The sequence below is a fragment of the Aquarana catesbeiana genome, linkage group LG11 (assembly GCF_042186555.1).
Source record: "Aquarana catesbeiana isolate 2022-GZ linkage group LG11, ASM4218655v1, whole genome shotgun sequence".
Lineage (NCBI taxonomy): Eukaryota > Metazoa > Chordata > Amphibia > Anura > Ranidae > Aquarana > Aquarana catesbeiana.
Window position 1 is genome coordinate 281,476,074 of NC_133334.1, and position 20,986 is coordinate 281,497,059.

The 20,986-nt window shown below is 48.3% G+C and overlaps 2 protein-coding genes across 2 annotated transcripts in view; both read right to left on the reverse strand.

Moving 5' to 3' along the window:
* ANKRD11 (ankyrin repeat domain containing 11) overlaps window positions 1-20,986 on the reverse strand; it is a 128,049-nt gene that overhangs the window by 2,276 nt on the left and 104,787 nt on the right.
* The window catches only part of SPG7 (SPG7 matrix AAA peptidase subunit, paraplegin), a 47,419-nt gene continuing 31,836 nt past the window's right edge, over window positions 5,404-20,986 (reverse strand). Inside the window, exons 13-17 of the mRNA XM_073605944.1 lie at window positions 15,507-15,622; window positions 12,215-12,371; window positions 10,605-10,765; window positions 7,535-7,612; window positions 5,404-6,160 (exon numbers count right to left, since the gene is read on the reverse strand). Coding sequence (XP_073462045.1) covers window positions 5,951-6,160; window positions 7,535-7,612; window positions 10,605-10,765; window positions 12,215-12,371; window positions 15,507-15,622 — 722 coding nt within the window. The 3' untranslated portion in view covers window positions 5,404-5,950. The remainder of the gene's footprint in view (window positions 6,161-7,534; window positions 7,613-10,604; window positions 10,766-12,214; window positions 12,372-15,506; window positions 15,623-20,986) is intronic.

Genomic DNA, 20,986 nt, shown 5'->3' on the forward strand with positions numbered 1-20,986 from the left:
CATCAAACTCTTATCTGATTTTGTGTGGTATAAATTCTGGGGCAAGTTTTCAATAAAGAGTTCCAGTTTGCACCTAAGGAAAAAAAGGGAAAAAGAGAGGGACCACCTGGAAAATGAATGCCTAGTCTGCACAATATAACTCTTACCCAGTGTCTCTCCTCTAATTAGGAGGTCATATCCGTAACTAAAACAAATGTATTCAAATAGGAAGAAAGGGTCTAAGGAAGGCACAAGAAAGTGACTCCCCTAGGCCCAAAGACAGTTACTATGGATATAAATGGACATAAATGGGAGAGTAGTGTTAAAAAGATAGTTGATAGTTTATTAGCATAACATATATAAAATAGCAATATTAAATTCATCAGATGTACGAAAAAATATATGATCCACCATACACTGAAAAATGTGCTCACCGGGTGCTCATTGCACCCGATATGCACATAAGTCAGATGAACAAAATTGACAGACAATGACAAACAGATACTCACATATAACAAAGTGCAGGCGCCTAGACTCCCACAGATACACAATGTCCCTACGGCTAATCGCCACATCAAATTTATCCAAAGAAAGGAGTCTGAACTAGTGATGAGGGGGCATTGTGCATGTTGGTCCCCCGGGGGGGGGGGGGGATGGGGAAAAAGATATTCTAGATTGGAAAATATACTAATTACTGCTACGTCCAGTTGAAGCTACGTAACCAATGATGTTGCGAAACGCGTCAACGTAATCACGCTGTGCAGACGCCGACTCTGCTATCTCCCCCTCGGCATGGGAATTGAGGGACGCTGCCGACAGGAGAATTAACATGCCTCCTAAAGGAACCGCCAAGCAAGTCGCCATTAGTAGCAACTGTAGTCTGGGTCTACAATAGGAATGGACTGCTATCCACCACGTCCCCATAGGAGCAAACCACAGCAGAAGCTATCCAACTAACAAACGGGTCAACTACGGTATAACTCAGCTACCAGTGACACTTAGGAGAAGCTGCCCGGACCCCCTGCAAACAAGAGGTGGTAACGTAACTCTACTGATTTCAGTCTCAACTCCCCCTCTTGTAGCACTAGCAGTGTGGTTGTGCTTTGTTTTAAACTGATTATGGGACACTTTGACATGTTGGAGCAGTTCCTGCTGATCTAATGATTGACTTTTGTTTCATCAACCAAGTCATCCCCAGCTAATCAGCTGTACCCTGCGACTTGTATGTGGCGGAGACCGCAGCAAAAATTCATGTGATTTTATCACCCCATATGCCCTATAGAGTTTTCTTCGCTGGTTATGTTCCATTATACTGCAGAAATGGATTCCTTTGATATGCTTGGAGCATGCGCATGCAATGATCTTTGGTCCATTAACTTTATTTTTTATTTATTTTTTGGATCCTATTTAGCAGTTGGTGACACAGCCAGTGGGGCCCTCTCAGTTGGGTGTAATTAGTATATTTTCCAGTCTAGAATATCTCCCCCCCCCCCCGGGGGACCACACATGCACAATGCCCCCTCATCACTAATTCAGACTCCTTTCTTCGGATAAATTTGATGTGGCGATTAGCCGTAGGGACATTGTGTATCTGTGGGAGTCTAGGCGCCTGCACTTTGTTATATGTGAGTATCTGTTTGTCATTGTCTGTCAATTTTGTTCATCTGACTTATGTGCATATCGGGTGCAATGAGCACATTTTTCAGTGTATGGTGGATCATATATTTTTTATTTTTTCGTACATCTGATGAATTTAATATTGCTATTTTATATATGTTATGCTAATAAACTATCAACTATCTTTTTAACACTACTCTCCCATTTATGTCCATTTATATCCATAGTAACTGTCTTTGGGCCTAGGGGAGTCACTTTCTTGTGCCTTCCTTAGACCCTTTCTTCCTATTTGAATACAGTTTGCACCTAAGCTAGTGTTGTCTAGTTCTTGGGTACTCAGCTATAATACCTGGTTCCAGAGCGGATGAAGCTGTATCTTGACAGAGGCACCCACGCTGGGTGCCAGGCGGTCCGTCACACCGGAAGTCTCAAACTTCCGTCTTCCAACGACAGGCCTGGTCAGCACAACCTACCCACACACACACACAGCCTGCTGTGACCTCCATTCTCCTAGGCACTGCAGGAACAGAAGTGTAGTTTCCCTGCATGGATGTGACGTGAAACGATCAGAAAGCACTCATCCTGGGGGCCCTTGAAGTAGTGCATTTTTTTGACGGACGTGATGAGATCGCTAGGGCAGAAAATCGGCTATTACCTGAAATGTGAGTCTTTCTCAGCGATCTAGAGAAGAGCCTGTGGAGCGGAATCTGCAAATGCAAAGCTAGCAGGTTCCTGGTGTTCTTCTTTAATTTAAAGGCAAAATAAATGTAGCCAAACAAGGAGACAAATACATATCTTTCATAAGTAAGCCTATAAAACTAGAATTTATTCAGACTCAAAATTCAAATTTGTACCAAAGCCCAGTCATGACTAATTCTCCATAATATACACAAAAAAAAAAAAAAAAAAAAACCAAAAGAAAAAAAAAAAAAAAACCAAAAGAAAAAAAAAAAAAAAAAAAAAAAAAAAAAAAACGACCTCCCGGGCATTGCTTCTATACAGAGGTTCATAGAGAGCGACCTTCCTGTACAATATTGTTGCAGAGCAGGCAACTATAACATCTTTTTTATTAATTATATTAAAAAAAAGTGCCTTTAGTATCACTTTAGAGCCTCATTTACAAGAACAGTCAGAGGCTGAAATTATATCTAGCATAAAATCTCAGATAACAACCCCCCCCCCCCCGGGAGACACAGGTACTGTATACAGCAGGGGGTCTCAAACTTGCGGCCCTCCAGCTGCTGCCAAACTACAAGTCCCTTCATGCCTCTGCCTGTGGGAGTCATGCTTGTAACTGTCAGCCTTGCAATGCCTCATGGGAATTGTAGTTTCGCAACAGCTGGAGGGCCGCCAGTTTGAGACCCTTGGTATACAGCCATGCATAGAGCCTGCATGCGGTCGTACTCAAGTAAACTGCGATGCCTCTGTGCATCGGTCTTTACCCGCACACGCATGTACAACATATTTCCCAACCGCAAAACCCAACACATTTGGGAATTCTGCCTTGTGGGTAAATGCTGATGCACAGAGTATGGCCACACCCAGCCTTTCACTTCTATGGCCGGTTGTATCGTGGTGCTCCAGGCCGGCGATTGTAAACTAGGCATATCTTCAGCCTCTCGCCGTTTGTGTACCTGATGCCAATTTATTAATATGCAAGCAGTCTAAGTGCCTGAATTTGACTCGGTATCAGCCTCTTAGGTCTGGTTCACACCCATGCAGTTTGCTTTCGATCCGTTTCTGCGGTGCCTTTTGTGGCGTGCGCACACGTTTTTCAATGCGTTATTTTTTTGTGGGGCAAATTAAAAAAAAAAAAAAACATGCTTTTCTGTAGCTTCTTCATTGAACCAAAAACACAACGTTTTGCATTTTAAAAATTCCCTAACCCTTTCCCAAAAGCATAGATGTGAACATGTCCCATAGGAAACCATGTTAAATGTACTGTAGTGCATTTCTGCAAAAAGCACCGAAAAAAAAAACCGCATAGGTGTGAACCAGGCCTTATAATCCCTGTATAGCAGAGCTCAGACTGTGAGAGGGAGAATATGGACAAGCCAAATCAGTTGTGCTCATGTGCTAACAATCAGTTTGCTGATTGGAGTGGGGGGGGGGGGGGAGAATATTCTGATCAGCGAGCGAATTCTCAGGCTGGGGGAGGGACAAGACCGAGTTGTGATAGTTAACTGCAGCACAGAAAAATCAGGTCTCCTTCCCTGACAGACAGAGCTGTGCAGATCTCAGGACCAGATGGGCAAATACAAATTCTTTGCAGGTAAAGTAGATATTATCTGTGTATTTCGCCGTTTGTCTGGAGTTTAGCTTTCGGTCGGCCACAGACATAATCTGTACAATTTCCAGTCTATTATGGGATGTGATGATCTACCTAAACAAGCCGTCCAATTTATATCTGATCAGGTAGGCCTTCACATTATATGGATGTTAGTGAGTGAATAGATTGTTCAACCAGATTGTACAGTGCATGGCTTTCTGTCTCATAAGTTCACCTTTTGGAACATGTTCCAGCAGCAGCCTCCCAGTGATCCCAGCGGATGGGCATCTTCTCCAGGCGCCCGCTGTCACTATTTGAAAACAACATGGCCACATGGGGCTCCGCCCACCCAGTCGCATCATTAATCCACAGAGTTCTGTAAATGGGAGAACTACAAGTACCAACAGCCTTTGCAACTGTCAGCTTGTTGTCCTCAATGAACTATCAGGGCGCTGTGGTAGTTCATTGTCTCTTCCTGACAGTGTATATCTGTCTGCCCATAGGGGGTACTAGCAGACAGATACACTGACAGTCTGCAGGAGTCCTGCATGGCACCCACTATCTGCTGATCGCTGGTGCAATGCTTTCTAGGCTCCAAGTGAATGCACATTTTTTTTTAAAGGGGTTGTAAACCCTCAATGATTTTTCACCTTAAAGCGGAGTTCCACTTAAAAAAAAAATTAAAAGTCAGCAGCTAAAAATACTGCAGCTGCTGACTTTTAATAAAATCGGGCACTTACCTGTCCCAGGGTCCTGCTATGGAGGGGGAATGAAGCCCCGCTCCTCTCTGGGGCGCCGGCATTGTCACTGTGGGTTCGGGCACGCACCGCGCATGAGCGAGCCACGCCGTGACTGGCCGGGCAATCATCTGGGACCTGTGATGTGTCCCAGATGATTGCCGAGAGGGAGGGGGAAAGGTGATCTCCCTTCCGGTGCGGCGGTGCGCCGGGAGGAAGTGGGAGCTGGAACCTTTTAAAAAGAGGGTATACGCTACCCCCCCCCCCCCCCAAAAAAAATGACATGCCAAACATGGCATGTAAGGGGTCGCCTTCCCTTAAAGCGGAAGTTCCATTTTTGGGTGGAACTCCGCTTTAATGCATTCTCCGCATTAAGGTGAAAAACCTTTTTTAGTGCTGCAGTCCCCTCCCCGTTTTACTTACCTGGACACTGTCACCCTCTGTCCGGGAACGAGCACACCATCTGTAGCTGGTGTCTCGTGTCCCGATTGGATAGATTGATAGCAGCGCAGCCATTGGCTCCCGCTACTGTCAATCAAATCCAATGACGGGGGCGGGGCCTAGTCCTGCATTCTGTGTGAATGGACACAGATGTGGGACTCGGGAGTGTGCCCTCACGGGTGTCCACCAAGGAGAGCGCTTCTAAGACGTAGATACTCGATGCGGGGGAGGAGCCACCAGCACCGCCGGGGGGGACCCCAGAAGAGGGGGTTCAGGGCCACTCTGTGCAAAGTGAACTGCCCAGTGAAGGTAAGCACGTTTTTTTTTTTTTTTAAATAACAAACAAGAGTTTACAACCCCTTTAACTGCAAAAAGATGTGCATTTATTTTAATTTTTTTAAAAAAGTGATCCTTATCCTTTAAGGAATCCATGGGGGAGAATTACTAAAACTGGAGCACATATCTGGTGCAGCTGTGCATAGTAACCAATCAACTTCCAGGTTTTATTGTCAAAGCTACATCGAACAAGCTGAAGTTAGAAGCTGATTGGTTACTATGCAAAGCTGTTTTAGTAAACCCCCCCCCCCCCCCATGTCTTGAGGGATCACTCGCGACACCCAGTAAAATCTACTTGGTGGGTCATGAAGGATGCAGCAAAGAGAAGAACTGTAAAAAGGTGAACAAGCCTCATTAAATAGAACAAACTGAATGAATATGCATATGAAGCCACAGGCAGAAAACAATATAATAATGAGAAACTTGGATTTTAGGAACGTTGATCGGTCAGTTCATTCTGCATTTGGCCAAGGCTAGACACTGCAAAGGATCCTCAGTCCTCTGTGACATGATCTACGATTGGCCGATTCCGATCACATAGTCCGTATATTGTATGAAGCCTGCTCCCTCCTCACACGGGGTTCAGGTTTGTGTCATTTTCCGGGTCTCGTGGAGGTGGCGGCCGGGGTGGCTCCTCCTCTCCGGTGTCTTGTAGGTCCTTCTCGGCCTCAATCCAGCTCTGTGGAGCGATCAATCTCTTAGGTCCATGTGGAGGAGGGCCAATCAACGCTTCGATGTCACTGTAATTAATGACTTCATGCTCCAACAGTGCATCGGCCAACTGAGAATACACAATTATCAAACGTCTGAGCAAAAATGGTGACAGTGCACATCTCACAACTTCTAAACCACTTAAAGGGGGCGTACCCTCAGTTTTTTTTTTTTTTTAATAAAAACAACAAACATGCCTATAATTACCTGCTCTGTGTAATCGTTTTGCACAGAGCAGCCCTAATTCTCTTCTTCTGGGGTGCCCGCCAACGCTCCAGGCCCCTCCTCTTCATCGGGTTCCCCCATGGAAAGCTGCTTGCCCTGGGGGGGCACCCATGTGGGCTCGCTCCCAAGTCCCGCTGCTGCACCCATTGACAGACAGCGGGGCTTAGGCACGCCCCCCAGCTCCCGTGTCACTGGATTTGATTGACAACAGTGGGAGCCAATGGCTGCTATGAATCTGTCCAACGAGGAGAGAGACAGCGGCTGCAGCTGCGCTTGTGCACATCGCTGGATCGGATGGGGCCCAGCTAAGAAAAGGGGGGGGGGGGGGGGGGAGCTGCAGCACAGAACGTTTTTCACCTTAATTCATAGAAAGCAAACCTTGAGGTTTTAAAACCACTTTACCGGCTGCCTGCCCACAATGTACTGCAGAGGCGCGGGCGCTGTAGGCAAAGCAATGTAACCATACGTCGTTGCCTACTTTCAGGTATTGCCCCTCAGCTGGTACTCACTGTGATTGTACACAGCATGAGTGTCAGCAAGTCCCAGCCAATGATTCACGGCAGGGACCTGCTGATCAGCTGTGTCCAATCACAGCCCAGAGCTCTGTGTTGACAATCAACGCAGAGCTCTGTACAGAGGGAACAGAAGATTTCTGTTTTTCTAATCCCTGCAAAGCAGAGATGAGAAACTTCGAGATCTAGTAGTAAAAGCAGCACATGGTACACACACTGTGTTTTAAAACAGAAAAATGAAACGAAGCCATACAGAAGAACCCCTTTTCTTTTGCTCAGCTCTCAAACTGCTGCACTGATTACTCCACTATGTACAGACATGCTGGGTCCCTGAATGAACATTTCCTTGTGTTCTCTCACAGGGATCAATCTCATTCAAGCTTATAGGGCTTGGTCACACTTGCAGTGCTCTCTGAAGAGCGATCTGCTTTTAAATGGGTCGCATTTGCCCACCGAAAGCAAGAGGGGGGGTATAACTCCTGGACACCGCTTCTGCAGTTAAAGGGGGTAGCGGTTGGGCGGGCGGTAAAAAGTGTTGCTCAACTGTGGGGTTTTTACCACCACCAAACCTCACATATGTACTTTCTAACTGTCAACTGCATTACAAGTCTCAATGGGTCTGGTTGCTGAATACAATTATTACAGGAGACAGTGAAAAAAAAAACACCACCAGATGCACCATATATGACCCAAAACCTGACACTCACCAACTGTAATTTGTCCTTGTTGTCCTGCAGTAGTTTCTCTGTATGTTTGAAAGCCGAGGCCACCAAATGCTGAGCTTCCTGAGAGAAAAACAAAAAAAAAAAGAAGAGAATATTAGGAATACAGTAACACGTCTGCAAATCTGGCAATTAGAAAAAAAAAAGTCCCTAAATATGAAGACATAACAATCTTTCAAAACTTATGATCTTTATGTGTTGCCATCATTTCCCTCCATTTTTTTGTTTTGTTGTTTTTGTTTGTTATGTAAGCTTGTATAATGTATTTGTAAATAGACTGATGGTCTGATTATGCCATTAATGTATACATTTGTCTATTTGCATAATAATTTTCCAATAAAATTAAGATTGAAACATAAATATGAATTTCAACTGTATACTTATCTGCTACTGGTTTAAAGTGGTTGTAAAAGGCAGAAGGTGCTTTAAGATAAAAAGCCTTCTGTGTGCAGAAGCCCTTCCCCCCCTCAGCCCCAATACTTACCTGAGCCCCCTCTCTGTCCAGCGATGTCCATGAGTGTCTCAGCCGTCCAAGACTCTCCCTCCCTGATTGGCTGAGACACAGCAGAGGCTGCTGCTGTCCATCAAAGTCAGCTTAGCCAATCAGGAGAGAGAGAGAGGGGGTGGGGCTGTGTGTCTGAATGGACACAGGGAGCTGTGACTCGGCTCTGGTGCCCCCCATAGCAAGCCGCTTGCTGTGGGGGCAGTGAACAGGAGGGAGGGGCCAGGATCACAGAAGTGGGACCCCCGAGAAGAGAAGGATCGGGGCTGCTCTGTGCAAATCCTTTGCAACAGAGCAGGGAAGCATAACATGTTTGTTATTTTTTTATAGGGAAAAAAAAAATGAGATTTTACAATCCCTTTAAAGAGGTTGTAACCCCCCAAAAAAAGAAGATCCTGTACCTTTAAAGCATGTCCCATTCTATGTTGTAATATACCTGGTTGATCCTGCCTGTTCCTGTGTGCTGACCACGGCAATCATGGTTGCTGATCCCTGATACCGTGGTCAGTTTACATACCCCCATCATCCAGTTGCTCTCCTCCTCCCCCTCCCTCTCTCCCTGTCACTTCCTAGTGTGTGAGCTGATAAAAAAAAACACCCCTCCCCCTCCTGCCGCTATTCCGTGTGGCAGTAAAGTTACTGATCCCAATTCCTGCCAGCCCCTCTGTTATAATAAGATATACTACACAGTGTGTGTGTTTTGTAAAAATTCAGCAGCTAAATACCTTTTCTCACATCACCGACATGCGGTCACGTGACTGTCCGGCTGACGTCAGAGGGAAATCTCAGCCCCTCCCATTGTAGACCTTAGATCAGAAAAGAGTGGCAGGCGGTCACGTGACTGCACAACGGCGATGTGAAGAAAGGTATTTAGCTGCCAAATTTTTGAGAAAAAAAAAAAAAAAACACACACACTGTGTAGTCTATGTTATTATTACAGAGGGTCTGGCAGGAATTGGGATCACTGGCTTTACAACCACTTTAATGCATTCTCCGCATTAGATAAAAAACCTTTTACATGCAGCTTCCCCCCTTACCTGGAGCCTGAACTCGACCCAGCGTTGTGCCCGAGAGCAGTGGTGCTGCTCTCTCTCCCCCTCCTCACTGGACTTGAGAAGAGCGGGAGCCATTGGATCCTGCTGCTGTCAATCAAATCAAGGGAGCAAGGTGGAGCTGAGCCGTACCGTGTGTGTCAATAGAAGCACATAGTGCAGCTCAGGATTGGGCCTGCACAAGTGCACCCATTGCAAACGGCTTGCTATCGAGCACTTGGAAGGCGGGGGAGCCAGGAGCGCCAGCTCTGGACCCAAAAAAAAGAGGATTGGGGCCGCTCTGTGCAAAACCATTACATAGCAGGCAAGTGTAGATTTTTTTTGGGGGGGGGGAAATAAAAACAACCTTTATAATGACTTTAAGTCACTCACAGAAACTGGTATTGGTCAGATTGGGCGATGACAGTTATATCTGTAAAATAAAGAATTCTCATTTGATTTATTGGGTCTGTATTTTTTAGGCCAGTCACTACTCATCCATCAAGATAAACCCCAGGGTGTCTGCTCCCCCGCCTGCCTACTGCCTCAGGGGGTCTGCCCCCTCACCTGCCTACTGCCTCAGGGGGGTCTGCTCCCCCGCCTGCCTACTGCCTCGGGGTGTCTGCTCCCCCGCCTGCCTACTGCCTCGGGGTGTCTGCTCCCCCGCCTGCCTACTGCCTCGGGGTGTCTGCTCCCCCGCCTGCCTACTGCCTCGGGGTGTCTGCTCCCCCGCCTGCCTACTGCCTCGGGGTGTCTGCTCCCCCGCCTGCCTACTGCCTCGGGGTGTCTGCTCCCCCGCCTGCCTACTGCCTCGGGGTGTCTGCTCCCCCGCCTGCCTACTGCCTCGGGGTGTCTGCTCCCCCGCCTGCCTACTGCCTCGGGGTGTCTGCTCCCCCGCCTGCCTACTGCCTCAGGGGGGTCTGCCTCAAGGTGTCTGCCCCCCGCCCGCCTGCCTACTGCCCCCTCAGTGGGTCTGCCCCCCACCTGCCTACTGCCCCGGGGGGTCTGCCTCAAGGTGTCTGCCCCCCGCCCGCTTCAGGGGGTCTGCTCCCCGCCTGCCTACTGCCCCGGGGGGTCTGCCTCAAGGTGTCTGCCCCCCGCCCGCCTCAGGGGGTCTGCTTCCCGCCTGCCTACTGCCCCCTCAGTGGGTCTGCCCCCTGCCTGCCTACTGCCCCTCAGGGTTCTGACCCCCGTCTGCCCCCCGCCTGCCTACTGCCCCTCAGGGGGTCTGCCCCCCCGCCTGCCTACTGCCTCGGGGTGTCTGCTCCCCCGCCTGCCTACTGCCCCTCAAGGGGTTGGCCCCCCCCTGCCTGCCTACTGCCTCCACATGAATGCTCCAATGTGGTACAAATGTGCATATTTTCATACACTGATCACATGACAATAAAGATTGTTCAATATCTAAATTATGTCTGCAGATGACATGTAAAAGGGATGATAGGCCGGAGTGGCTGTAGCAGTGTATTCATCTAGCTGCCTCATCCAGTCTTTCTTCACATGTTCTCAATGCAGAGATACTCACATAATCCATCATTTCCTGAAGCCCCTGGCTGAATGGTCGTTTCCCAATGCCTGCCCTCTCTCCATCTGGAAATGACACTTGTCCGATGGTGGGCGCCATGCCGTAATGCTTCACCATATCATAAGCCACCCTCGTCACCTTCCTCAGGTCATCTTGAGCTCCTGTACAACATAACCAGCAAGTCACACGAGTCCTGAAATGTTTGGTATCAATTTACTCGACACAACCTCATCATTCATATAGATTTCTGATTCTAAAGGCTCTCACATATGTGCCAATTACTGGAAAAGAAAAATCTTTCTTGGCTTGGTTTACTGATGAGAATCTGTGTCTTTGGGTCTCTGACAACTTTCCCTGCACTTTAACACCACCATGTATTTCCATTTCACCATATACATACAGCCGTGGCCAAAAGTTTTAAGAATGACACAAATATTACATTTCCATAAAGTCTGCTGGTTCAGTGTTTTTAGATCTTTTTGTCAGATGTTACTATGGGATACTGAAGTATAATTACCAACATTTCATAAGTGTCAGAGGCTTTTATTGACAATGACATGAACTTTATCTAAAAAGAGTCAATATTTGCAGTGGTGACCCTTTTATTTCCAAGACCTCTGCAGTTCCCCCGGCATGCTGTCACTCAACTTCTGGGCCACATCCTGACTGATGGCCGCCCCCCATTCTTGCATAATCAATGCTTGGAGTTTGTCAGAATTTGTGGGTTTACTTTTTTTTTTTTATTATTGTTCACCTGCCTCGAGGATTGAACACAAGTTCTCAATGGGATCAAGGTCTGGGGAGTTTCCTGGCCATAGCTCCAAAAATGTCCATGTTTTGTTCCCCCGAGCCACTTATGCCTCGTTTCCACCGAGTGGATCGGTTTGGTACGGAACGCTATTTTGGGTGTTTCCATTACGAAAGCGGCCCATACAACCGAACCGTTCCATTCAGGGTCCTGCTTCAAATGTGGGGCCATAGAAAATGGAACGGTTCGGTTAGGGCGGAGCTACGATACTTTACACTGATTGGTTGACGTGTGACGCCATGACGGCATTTTTTTCTAAACCCACGTATGGCCCCTGTCGGTCCGACTTGCAGTGGAAACGCTCGCCTGAATAGGCCGGACCATTCTAGGCCATCCAAACCGATCCGACCTGAACCGATCCGCTCGGTGGAAACGAGGCATTAGTTATGACTTTAGCCGTATGCTGGAAAAGGCATCGTTCACCAAACTGTTCTTGGATGGTTGGGAGAAGTTGCTCTCGGAGGATGTTTTTGTACCATTTTTATGGCCCCTTTCAAGTCATTTTTTTTTAGGCGCTTTTGGGCTAAAAATAGCGCCTGAAAAACGTCTCCCCTGCAGTCTCACTGTGAAGGCCCGAGTGCTTTCACACTGAGGCAATGTGCTGGCAGGACATTAAAAAAAAACTCCTGCAAGCAGCATCTTTGGATCGAGGAAACCGCCCCTGCCCGTTGAAATGAATGGGCAGCGCCGCCGAACTGCCGGCAAAGTGCCGCTGCAGCGGTCCCTGATGTTTTTGCAATGACAACATAATAGTGTTTCCTACAAAACAATAAATTGGCTTTTAGATCAGAGGGGCACGTACCAGTGGTGACCTGGTTGAAGGTGATGACCTCGGCTACTCTGCCGCCCAGCGCCATACACATCCGCTCAAACAGCTGATCCTTGGTGAAGAGATACTGCTCCCTCGGCAAGATCTGAGCAAACCCCAGCGCTGCATTGGTTCTTGGAGCAATGGACACCTGTGGAAAGTCATCTCCTAATCAGGTCCACCTGTCATATCTTATACAATTCACAAAATGTACCAAATTCAATCCATAATACATTTCAAAGAAAAACTGCACTGAGCATTTGTCTGTTGTCATCAATGGACAGACCCTTTAAGGCAATATAAATTACTTTCAGGTAGATGACGTTCAAGCATTATGCAAATGTATCCCCAAATATCCCTCTCCCACTCTACAGCATGTCCCGATAATATTTATTCTCACTGACCTTGTTCCTGTAGCAAAAAAAAAACAGCTTTTCAATACCCTCTGTGATCACCACGGTTATAAAATTCACATAGGGGCAACTGCTGGAAGCTCAGTTCCTGCCAACATAGACACACCCTAGGGAACTACATCAGGGGTAGACAGCCTCGGCCCTCAGCTGTGGTGAAACTACAAATCCCATCATGCCTCTGCCTCTAGGAGTCATGCCTGTGATTGTCAGAGTCTTGCAATGTCTCATGGGACTTGTAGTTTAAAAACAGCTGGAGGGCCAAGGTTGCCTACCCCTGAACTACATCTCCACACCCCAAGGAACGACATTTCCACACCCCAAGGAACCACATCTCCACACCCCAAGGAACCACATCTCCACACCCCAAGGAACCACATCTCCAAACCCCAAGGAACGACGACATCTCCACACCCCAAGGAACGACGACATCTCCACACCCCAAAAAACGACGACATCTCCACACCCCAACGAACGACGACATCTCCACACCCCAACGAACGACGACATCTCCACACCCCAACAAACCACGTCTCCACACCCCAACAAACCACGTCTCCACACCCCAACAAACCACGTCTCCACACCCCAACAAACCACGTCTCCACACCCCAACAAACCACGTCTCCACACCCCAACAAACCACGTCTCCACACCCCAACAAACCACGTCTCCACACCCCAACAAACCACGTCTCCACACCCCAACAAACCACGTCTCCACACCCCAACAAACCACGTCTCCACACCCCAACAAACCACGTCTCCACACCCCAACGAATCACGTCTCCACACCCCAACGAACCACGTCTCCACACCCCAACGAACCACGTCTCCACACCCCAAGGAACCACATCTCCACACCCCAAGGGATCACATCTCCACACCCCAAGGAACCACATCTCCACACCCCAAGGAACCACATCTCCACACCCCAAGGAACCACATCTCCACACCCCAAGGAACCACATCTCCACACCCCAAGGAACCACGTCTCCACACCCCAAGGAACCACGTCTCCACACCCCAAGGAACCACGTCTCCACACCCCAAGGAACCACGTCTCCACACCCCAAGGAACCACGTCTCCACACCCCAAGGAACCACGTCTCCACACCCCAAGGAACTACGTCTCCACACCCCAAGGAACCACGTCTCCACACCCCAAGGAACCACGTCTCCACACCCCAAGGAACCACGTCTCCACACCCCAAGGAACCACATCTCCACACCCCAAGGAACCACATCTCCACACCCCAAGGAACCACATCTCCACACCCCAAGGAACCACATCTCCACACCCCAAGGAACCACATCTCCACACCCCAAGGAACCACATCTCCACACCCCAAGGAACCACATCTCCACACCCCAAGGAACCACATCTCCACACCCCAAGGAACCACATCTCCACACCCCAAGGAACCACATCTCCACACCCCAAGGAACCACATCTCCACACCCCAAGGAACCACATCTCCACACCCCAAGGAACCACATCTCCACACCCCAAGGAACCACATCTCCACACCCCAAGGAACCACATCTCCACACCCCAAGGAACCACATCTCCACACCCCAAGGAACCACATCTCACTGTGAAGCACGCCCCTGGGTTTTTTTGTCTCTGAATGGAGGAGAGAGACTCTCTGTCTCTCTCTCTCTCTTTCTCTAAAAACAAAAAAGGTGTGTAAAAAATAAATAAACTGATAAACTAATAATAAAAAAGAAAAAAAAAAACCTAGATCAGTGTTTGATCTAGGTCAGTAGCAGGGTTATTATTTGGATCAACAGTCAGGGTCAGTATTTTTTTGGGGCAGGATTTTTAAAATTTTTTTTATTTGGATCAGTGTCAGTTAGTGTCAGTTTGTTTTAGGTATGATATTTGCACTAATGTTTCTGGGCTGTACTCCGGGTACAAACAACATACACATATGTGGTTATCTCTGCGAGTATCAGGAGCAGGAGAATTTATTTTGGGCTGTTCTCTGGCTGAAGGTTATTGTAGTAACATGAAATATACAGCTAAATTTAGGAAAAAAAATGATTTTTTTTTTACCATTTTTGGACAGCTTTCCTTTGATAATAAAGAAAAAAAAAATCAGGAGATATCCATTACCATTTACCACCAAATTAAAGCCCAATTTGTCCTGAAAAAAAACTTGGTATAATCCACCAAGTAGTTGTGATATGTATGGTTTTACTAACACATGTCAAAATTGTTAATAGGCATGAACATTTGTTTTACGCTTAGGCCTGAAGGTGCCCCCCCACCCCTCCAACCACAAGTCTAAACAAGGCCTTACTAAGCCAAGAAATACCACTTAAACCAATCACATTAAAACAAAAAAAAAAATATTGAATGATTTTTACTGAACACCAGTGTTAATTCTAGCAACAAATTTCGATTTAGTTTTAGTCTTAGGACTAAAATGGCATTTTCGATTTAGTCCCATTTTAGTCTTCTGCAATTGTTTTAGTTTTAGTCATATTTAGTCGTCTAAAATCTAAGGGGTGTAATTAAATAGTAATGCATTAGTTAACATTTTTCTACAATTTCCAAACTCATTATATACTGCTGGAGTGAAAAATCTAATATGTTGTTATTTATGGTATTGAGGTCTGAACATCCACTACAGACCAGTGTTCATTTTGAAGTCAAATTTCAATTTAGCTTTAGTCTTAGTCTTTTGACTAAAATAGCATTTTAGTTTTAGTCGTATTTTAGTCGACTAAAATTTTTTTAACTCAGGTGACTAAAATGTTTTAGTCGACGAAAATAACACTGCTGAACACATACTGTAAGTGATTTTTTTTGTGTTTTTTTTATATCAGTCTGGAGTTCAGCTGTAGAACGTTATACAATGTTATTCTCACCTTCAGAACAGCTTCAGTGTTTTCTAGCAGCCACCCCACCAGGGCGTGTCCAGACTCATGGAACGCTACCACACGCCTCTCCTCCTTTGACATGATCTTGCTTTTCTTGACTGTACCTGCGTGCAAATAACAGTAAAGAGGTGAATGAACGTTTTCCCCCAATACCAGTCCTGCTCTCTGTCCTCTCTGTCTGGTCTCTGCTCTCTGTCCAGTCCCTGCTCTCTGTCCTCTCTGTCCAGCCTCTGCTCTCTGTCTGGTCTCTGCTCTCTGTCTGGTCTCTGTCCAGTCTCTGCTCTCTGTCCTCTCTGTCCAGTCTCTGCTCTCTGTCCAGTCTCTGCTCTCTGTCCAGTCTCTGCTCTCTGTCCTCTCTGTCCAGCCTCTGCTCTCTGTCCTCTCTGTCCAGTCTCTGCTCTCTGTCCTCTCTGTCCAGTCTCTGCTCTCTGTCCAGTCTCTGCTCTCTGTCCTCTCTGTCCAGTCTCTGCTCTCTGTCCAGTCTCTGCTCTCTGTCCAGTCTCTGCTCTCTGTCCAGTCTCTGCTCTCTGTCCTCTCTGTCCAGCCTCTGCTCTCTGTCCTCTCTGTCCAGCCTCTGCTCTCTGTCCTCTCTGTCCAGCCTCTGCTCTCTGTCCTCTCTGTCCAGTCTCTGCTCTCTGTCCTCTCTGTCCAGTCTCTGCTCTCTGTCCTCTCTGTCCAGTCTCTGCTCTCTGTCCTCTCTGTCCAGTCTCTGCTCTCTGTCCAGTCTCTGCTCTCTGTCCTCTCTGTCCAGTCTCTGCTCTCTGTCCTCTCTGTCCAGTCTCTGCTCTCTGTCCAGTCTCTGCTCTCTGTCCAGCCTCTGCTCTCTGTCCTCTCTGTCCAGTCCCTGCTCTCTGTCCTCTCTGTCCAGCCTCTGCTCTCTGTCCTCTCTGTCCAGCCTCTGCTCTCTGTCCTCTCTGTCCAGTCTCTGCTCTCTGTCCTCTCTGTCCAGTCTCTTCTCTCTGTCCAGTCTCTGTCCAGTCTCTGCTCTCTGTCCAGTCTCTGTCCAGTCTCTGCTCTCTGTCCAGTCTCTGTCCAGTCTCTGCTCTCTGTTCTCTGTCCAGTCTCTGCTCTCTGTCCTCTCTGTCCAGTCTCTGCTCTCTGTCCTCTCTGTCCAGCCTCTGCTCTCTGTCCTCTCTGTCCAGCCTCTGCTCTCTGTCCTCTCTGTCCAGCCTCTGCTCTCTGTCCTCTCTGTCCAGCCTCTGCTCTCTGTCCTCTCTGTCCAGTCTCTGCTCTCTGTCCAGTCTCTGCTCTCTGTCCTCTCTGTCCAGTCTCTGCTCTCTGTCCTCTCTGTCCAGTCTCTGCTCTCTGTCCTCTCTGTCCAGTCTCTGCTCTCTGTCCTCTCTGTCCAGTCTCTGCTCTCTGTCCTCTCTGTCCAGTCTCTGCTCTCTGTCCAGTCTCTGCTCTCTGTCCTCTCTGTCCAGTCTCTGCTCTCTGTCCAGTCCCTGCTCTCTGTCCAGTCCCTGCTCTCTGTCCAGTCCCTGCTCTCTGTCCAGTCCCTGCTCTCTGTCCTCTCTGTCCAGCCTCTGCTCTCTGTCCTCTCTGTCCAGTCCCTGCTCTCTGTCCTCTCTGTCCAGCCTCTGCTCTCTGTCCTCTCTGTCCAGCCTCTGTTCTCTGTCCAGTCTCTGCTCTCTGTCCTCTCTGTCCAGTCTCTGCTCTCTGTCCTCTCTGTCCAGTCTCTGCTCTCTGTCCAGTCTCTGTCCAGTCTCTGCTCTCTGTTCTCTGTCCAGTCTCTGCTCTCTGTCCTCTCTGTCCAGCCTCTGCTCTCTGTCCTCTCTGTCCAGCCTCTGCTCTCTGTCCTCTCTGTCCAGCCTCTGCTCTCTGTCCTCTCTGTCCAGCCTCTGCTCTCTGTCCTCTCTGTCCAGCCTCTGCTCTCTGTCCTCTCTGTCCAGCCTCTGCTCTCTGTCCTCTCTGTCCAGTCTCTGCTCTCTGTCCTCTCTGTCCAGCCTCTGCTCTCTGTCCTCTCTGTCCAGCCTCTGCTCTCTGTCCTCTCTGTCCAGCCTCTGCTCTCTGTCCTCTCTGTCCAGCCTCTGCTCTCTGTCCTCTCTGTCCAGCCTCTGCTCTCTGTCCTCTCTGTCCAGCCTCTGCTCTCTGTCCTCTCTGTCCAGTCTCTGCTCTCTGTCCTCTCTGTCCAGCCTCTGCTCTCTGTCCTCTCTGTCCAGCCTCTGCTCTCTGTCCTCTCTGTCCAGCCTCTGCTCTCTGTCCTCTCTGTCCAGCCTCTGCTCTCTGTCCTCTCTGTCCAGCCTCTGCTCTCTGTCCTCTCTGTCCAGCCTCTGCTCTCTGTCCTCTCTGTCCAGTCTCTGCTCTCTGTCCAGTCTCTGCTCTCTGTCCTCTCTGTCCAGTCTCTGCTCTCTGTCCTCTCTGTCCAGTCTCTGCTCTCTGTCCTCTCTGTCCAGTCTCTGCTCTCTGTCCTCTCTGTCCAGTCTCTGCTCTCTGTCCTCTCTGTCCAGTCTCTGCTCTCTGTCCAGTCTCTGCTCTCTGTCCTCTCTGTCCAGTCTCTGCTCTCTGTCCAGTCCCTGCTCTCTGTCCAGTCCCTGCTCTCTGTCCAGTCCCTGCTCTCTGTCCAGTCCCTGCTCTCTGTCCAGTCCCTGCTCTCTGTCCAGTCCCTGCTCTCTGTCCTCTCTGTCCAGCCTCTGCTCTCTGTCCTCTCTGTCCAGTCCCTGCTCTCTGTCCTCTCTGTCCAGCCTCTGCTCTCTGTCCTCTCTGTCCAGTCTCTGCTCTCTGTCCTCTCTGTCCAGTCTCTGCTCTCTGTCCAGTCTCTGTCCAGTCTCTGCTCTCTGTTCTCTGTCCAGTCTCTGCTCTCTGTCCTCTCTGTCCAGCCTCTGCTCTCTGTCCTCTCTGTCCAGTCTCTGCTCTCTGTCCTCTCTGTCCAGTCTCTGCTCTCTGTCCAGTCTCTGTCCAGTCTCTGCTCTCTGTTCTCTGTCCAGCCTCTGCTCTCTGTCCTCTCTGTCCAGCCTCTGCTCTCTGTCCTCTCTGTCCAGCCTCTGCTCTCTGTCCTCTCTGTCCAGTCTCTGCTCTCTGTCCTCTCTGTCCAGTCTCTGCTCTCTGTCCAGTCTCTGCTCTCTGTCCTCTCTGTCCAGTCTCTGCTCTCTGTCCTCTCTGTCCAGTCTCTGCTCTCTGTCCAGTCCCTGCTCTCTGTCCAGTCCCTGCTCTCTGTCCAGTCCCTGCTCTCTGTCCAGTCCCTGCTCTCTGTCCAGTCCCTGCTCTCTGTCCTCTCTGTCCAGCCTCTGCTCTCTGTCCTCTCTGTCCAGTCCCTGCTCTCTGTCCTCTCTGTCCAGCCTCTGCTCTCTGTCCTCTCTGTCCAGTCTCTGCTCTCTGTCCTCTCTGTCCAGTCTCTGCTCTCTGTCCTCTCTGTCCAGTCTCTGCTCTCTGTCCAGTCTCTGTCCAGTCTCTGCTCTCTGTCCAGTCTCTGCTCTCTGTCCTCTCTGTCCAGCCTCTGCTCTCTGTCCTCTCTGTCCAGCCTCTGCTCTCTGTCCTCTCTGTCCAGCCTCTGCTCTCTGTCCAGCCTCTGCTCTCTGTCCTCTCTGTCCAGCCTCTGCTCTCTGTCCTCTCTGTCCAGTCTCTGCTCTCTGTCCTACTCAACAAGCATACATTGATTTTTTTTTTTTGCTCAGCAAAACAATGCCAACTCCCAAGAGCCTGCCCACACACTGCATGTAGGAAAAGGGCTCTTGGGAGATGTAGTTCTGAGGGCATGACCACAATAATAGGAGATGAGCTGCCCCTGCAACAAGTTTCTAGCCTGATGATGTCATAGGGAGTGATAAAAGCGGTTCCGTGCTACAAGAGCAAAATATAAGACAAAAATAATGCTGGAACATTATCCAGAAGGGGAGGATTGGGGGGTAAATTTACAAATCCTGCAACTGTTATAACCCTGCTATACATGCTCACAGAGATGGACTTCAAGCGGCTTTGGCAGTGGATAGTTTGCCTGTAGTTTGCTCGTAGAAAGCACGCTTAAACCTTCCCATCAGTGATGCAGAAGCCTCCCGCACCACCCTGACAAACTCGATTGACAGCCGCTGTAGTAGTGAGGATCACAATGGACTCAGGCAGTGGGGCTAGTGAGCGTTCCTGCATGAGTACCCCCTCAGCATGTGGTGTGCTGGGGGGGGGGGGGGTTACTCGAAAGGGGGGAGAAGCTATAAAAAGTGCTCCAAAAAGAATAGTGTCTATATAGGCGCGTGAACTGAAGCTGTGAAGTGTTGCTCCAGTTGACACTCTGTGCAGAGAATGTGAACGGTGACTTGGTGGTCGATTTCTTCAGTGCAATTACACAGCCAGCGAAATCCAGACTCCTGTAGACGATAGCTGGGGGTTTCTCCCCTGTGCAGCTCAGCAATGCATGAAAAAAGGGGGAAGGTTTCCAGATCCAGTAAGGATGTATACAAGGGAAGAAAGAAGGGGGTCCGGATCGTGAAGTATGTTGAAACTTGAATTTATTTAAATCAAAAGAACAGCCAGTTTGGTACTCACATTAAAAACATAAAATCGATTCCCTGATGAAGTCACGTGACCGTGACGCTACGCGTTGGAACAGACACCGGAAGTGACGTCAGGTTGCGAACTCGCCGCTCGTGGTGCTGTGTTTGTTTGTATGTTTTTAATGTGAGTATCAAACTGGCTGTTATTTTAATTAAATAAATTCATCGTTATACATCGTTACTGGATCTGGAAACCTTCCCCCTTTTTTCATGCATTGCTGAGCTGCACAGAGGAGAAACCCCCAGTTATCTACTACAGGAGTCTGGATTTCGCTGGCTGCTATTTTAATTCCTCGCGCCGTTACCTTACGGCGGTAAGGTAAGGGGCCAATCTACATAAAGGTGTAATTGCGCTAAAGAAATTAACCACCAAGTCACCGTTCACATTCTCTGCTCAGTGTCAACTGGAGCAGCACTTCACAGCTTCAGTTCACTCGCCTATATGGACACGTTTATATCTATTTGAAGAGTTTTATATTTGGGCATTTTTAATCACGTGCACTTTATTACTACTAAGTTCGAAGATTATATGTCACTTTTATCACTTGCACCCTATATATTAGGATGGATCCATGTTTTGTGGTTGTTCACACCATTGTTTGATTAGAATTTAGGACTTGATGCATCATAACTACGATTTTGAGACTCTTGTCTTTCTGTCAAATAGAAAGAACATGGGGAAATTTCACCTCTCCCATCAGGCAGAAAAAGAGGATACAGAAGGAAAAAAAGTTGACAAGAGGTTGTAATGCATCAGCAAATTAAACAAATTAAAAAAAAGAAAAGAAAAGCCAACAACTTTGGCTGGGGTTGGGTGTTACTTTATTCCAAAATAAGACGAGATCGGGCGTGTTCAGGGTGATGTGGCCACAATGCTATGTGCATTCTGTATTGTGTTTATTCTGTTCTCTATCAGTACGCACCAGGGAGGATTTGATTTAAATCATAATTTTTAAAGAGCAACTGTCATCTCTGACCCGCTGT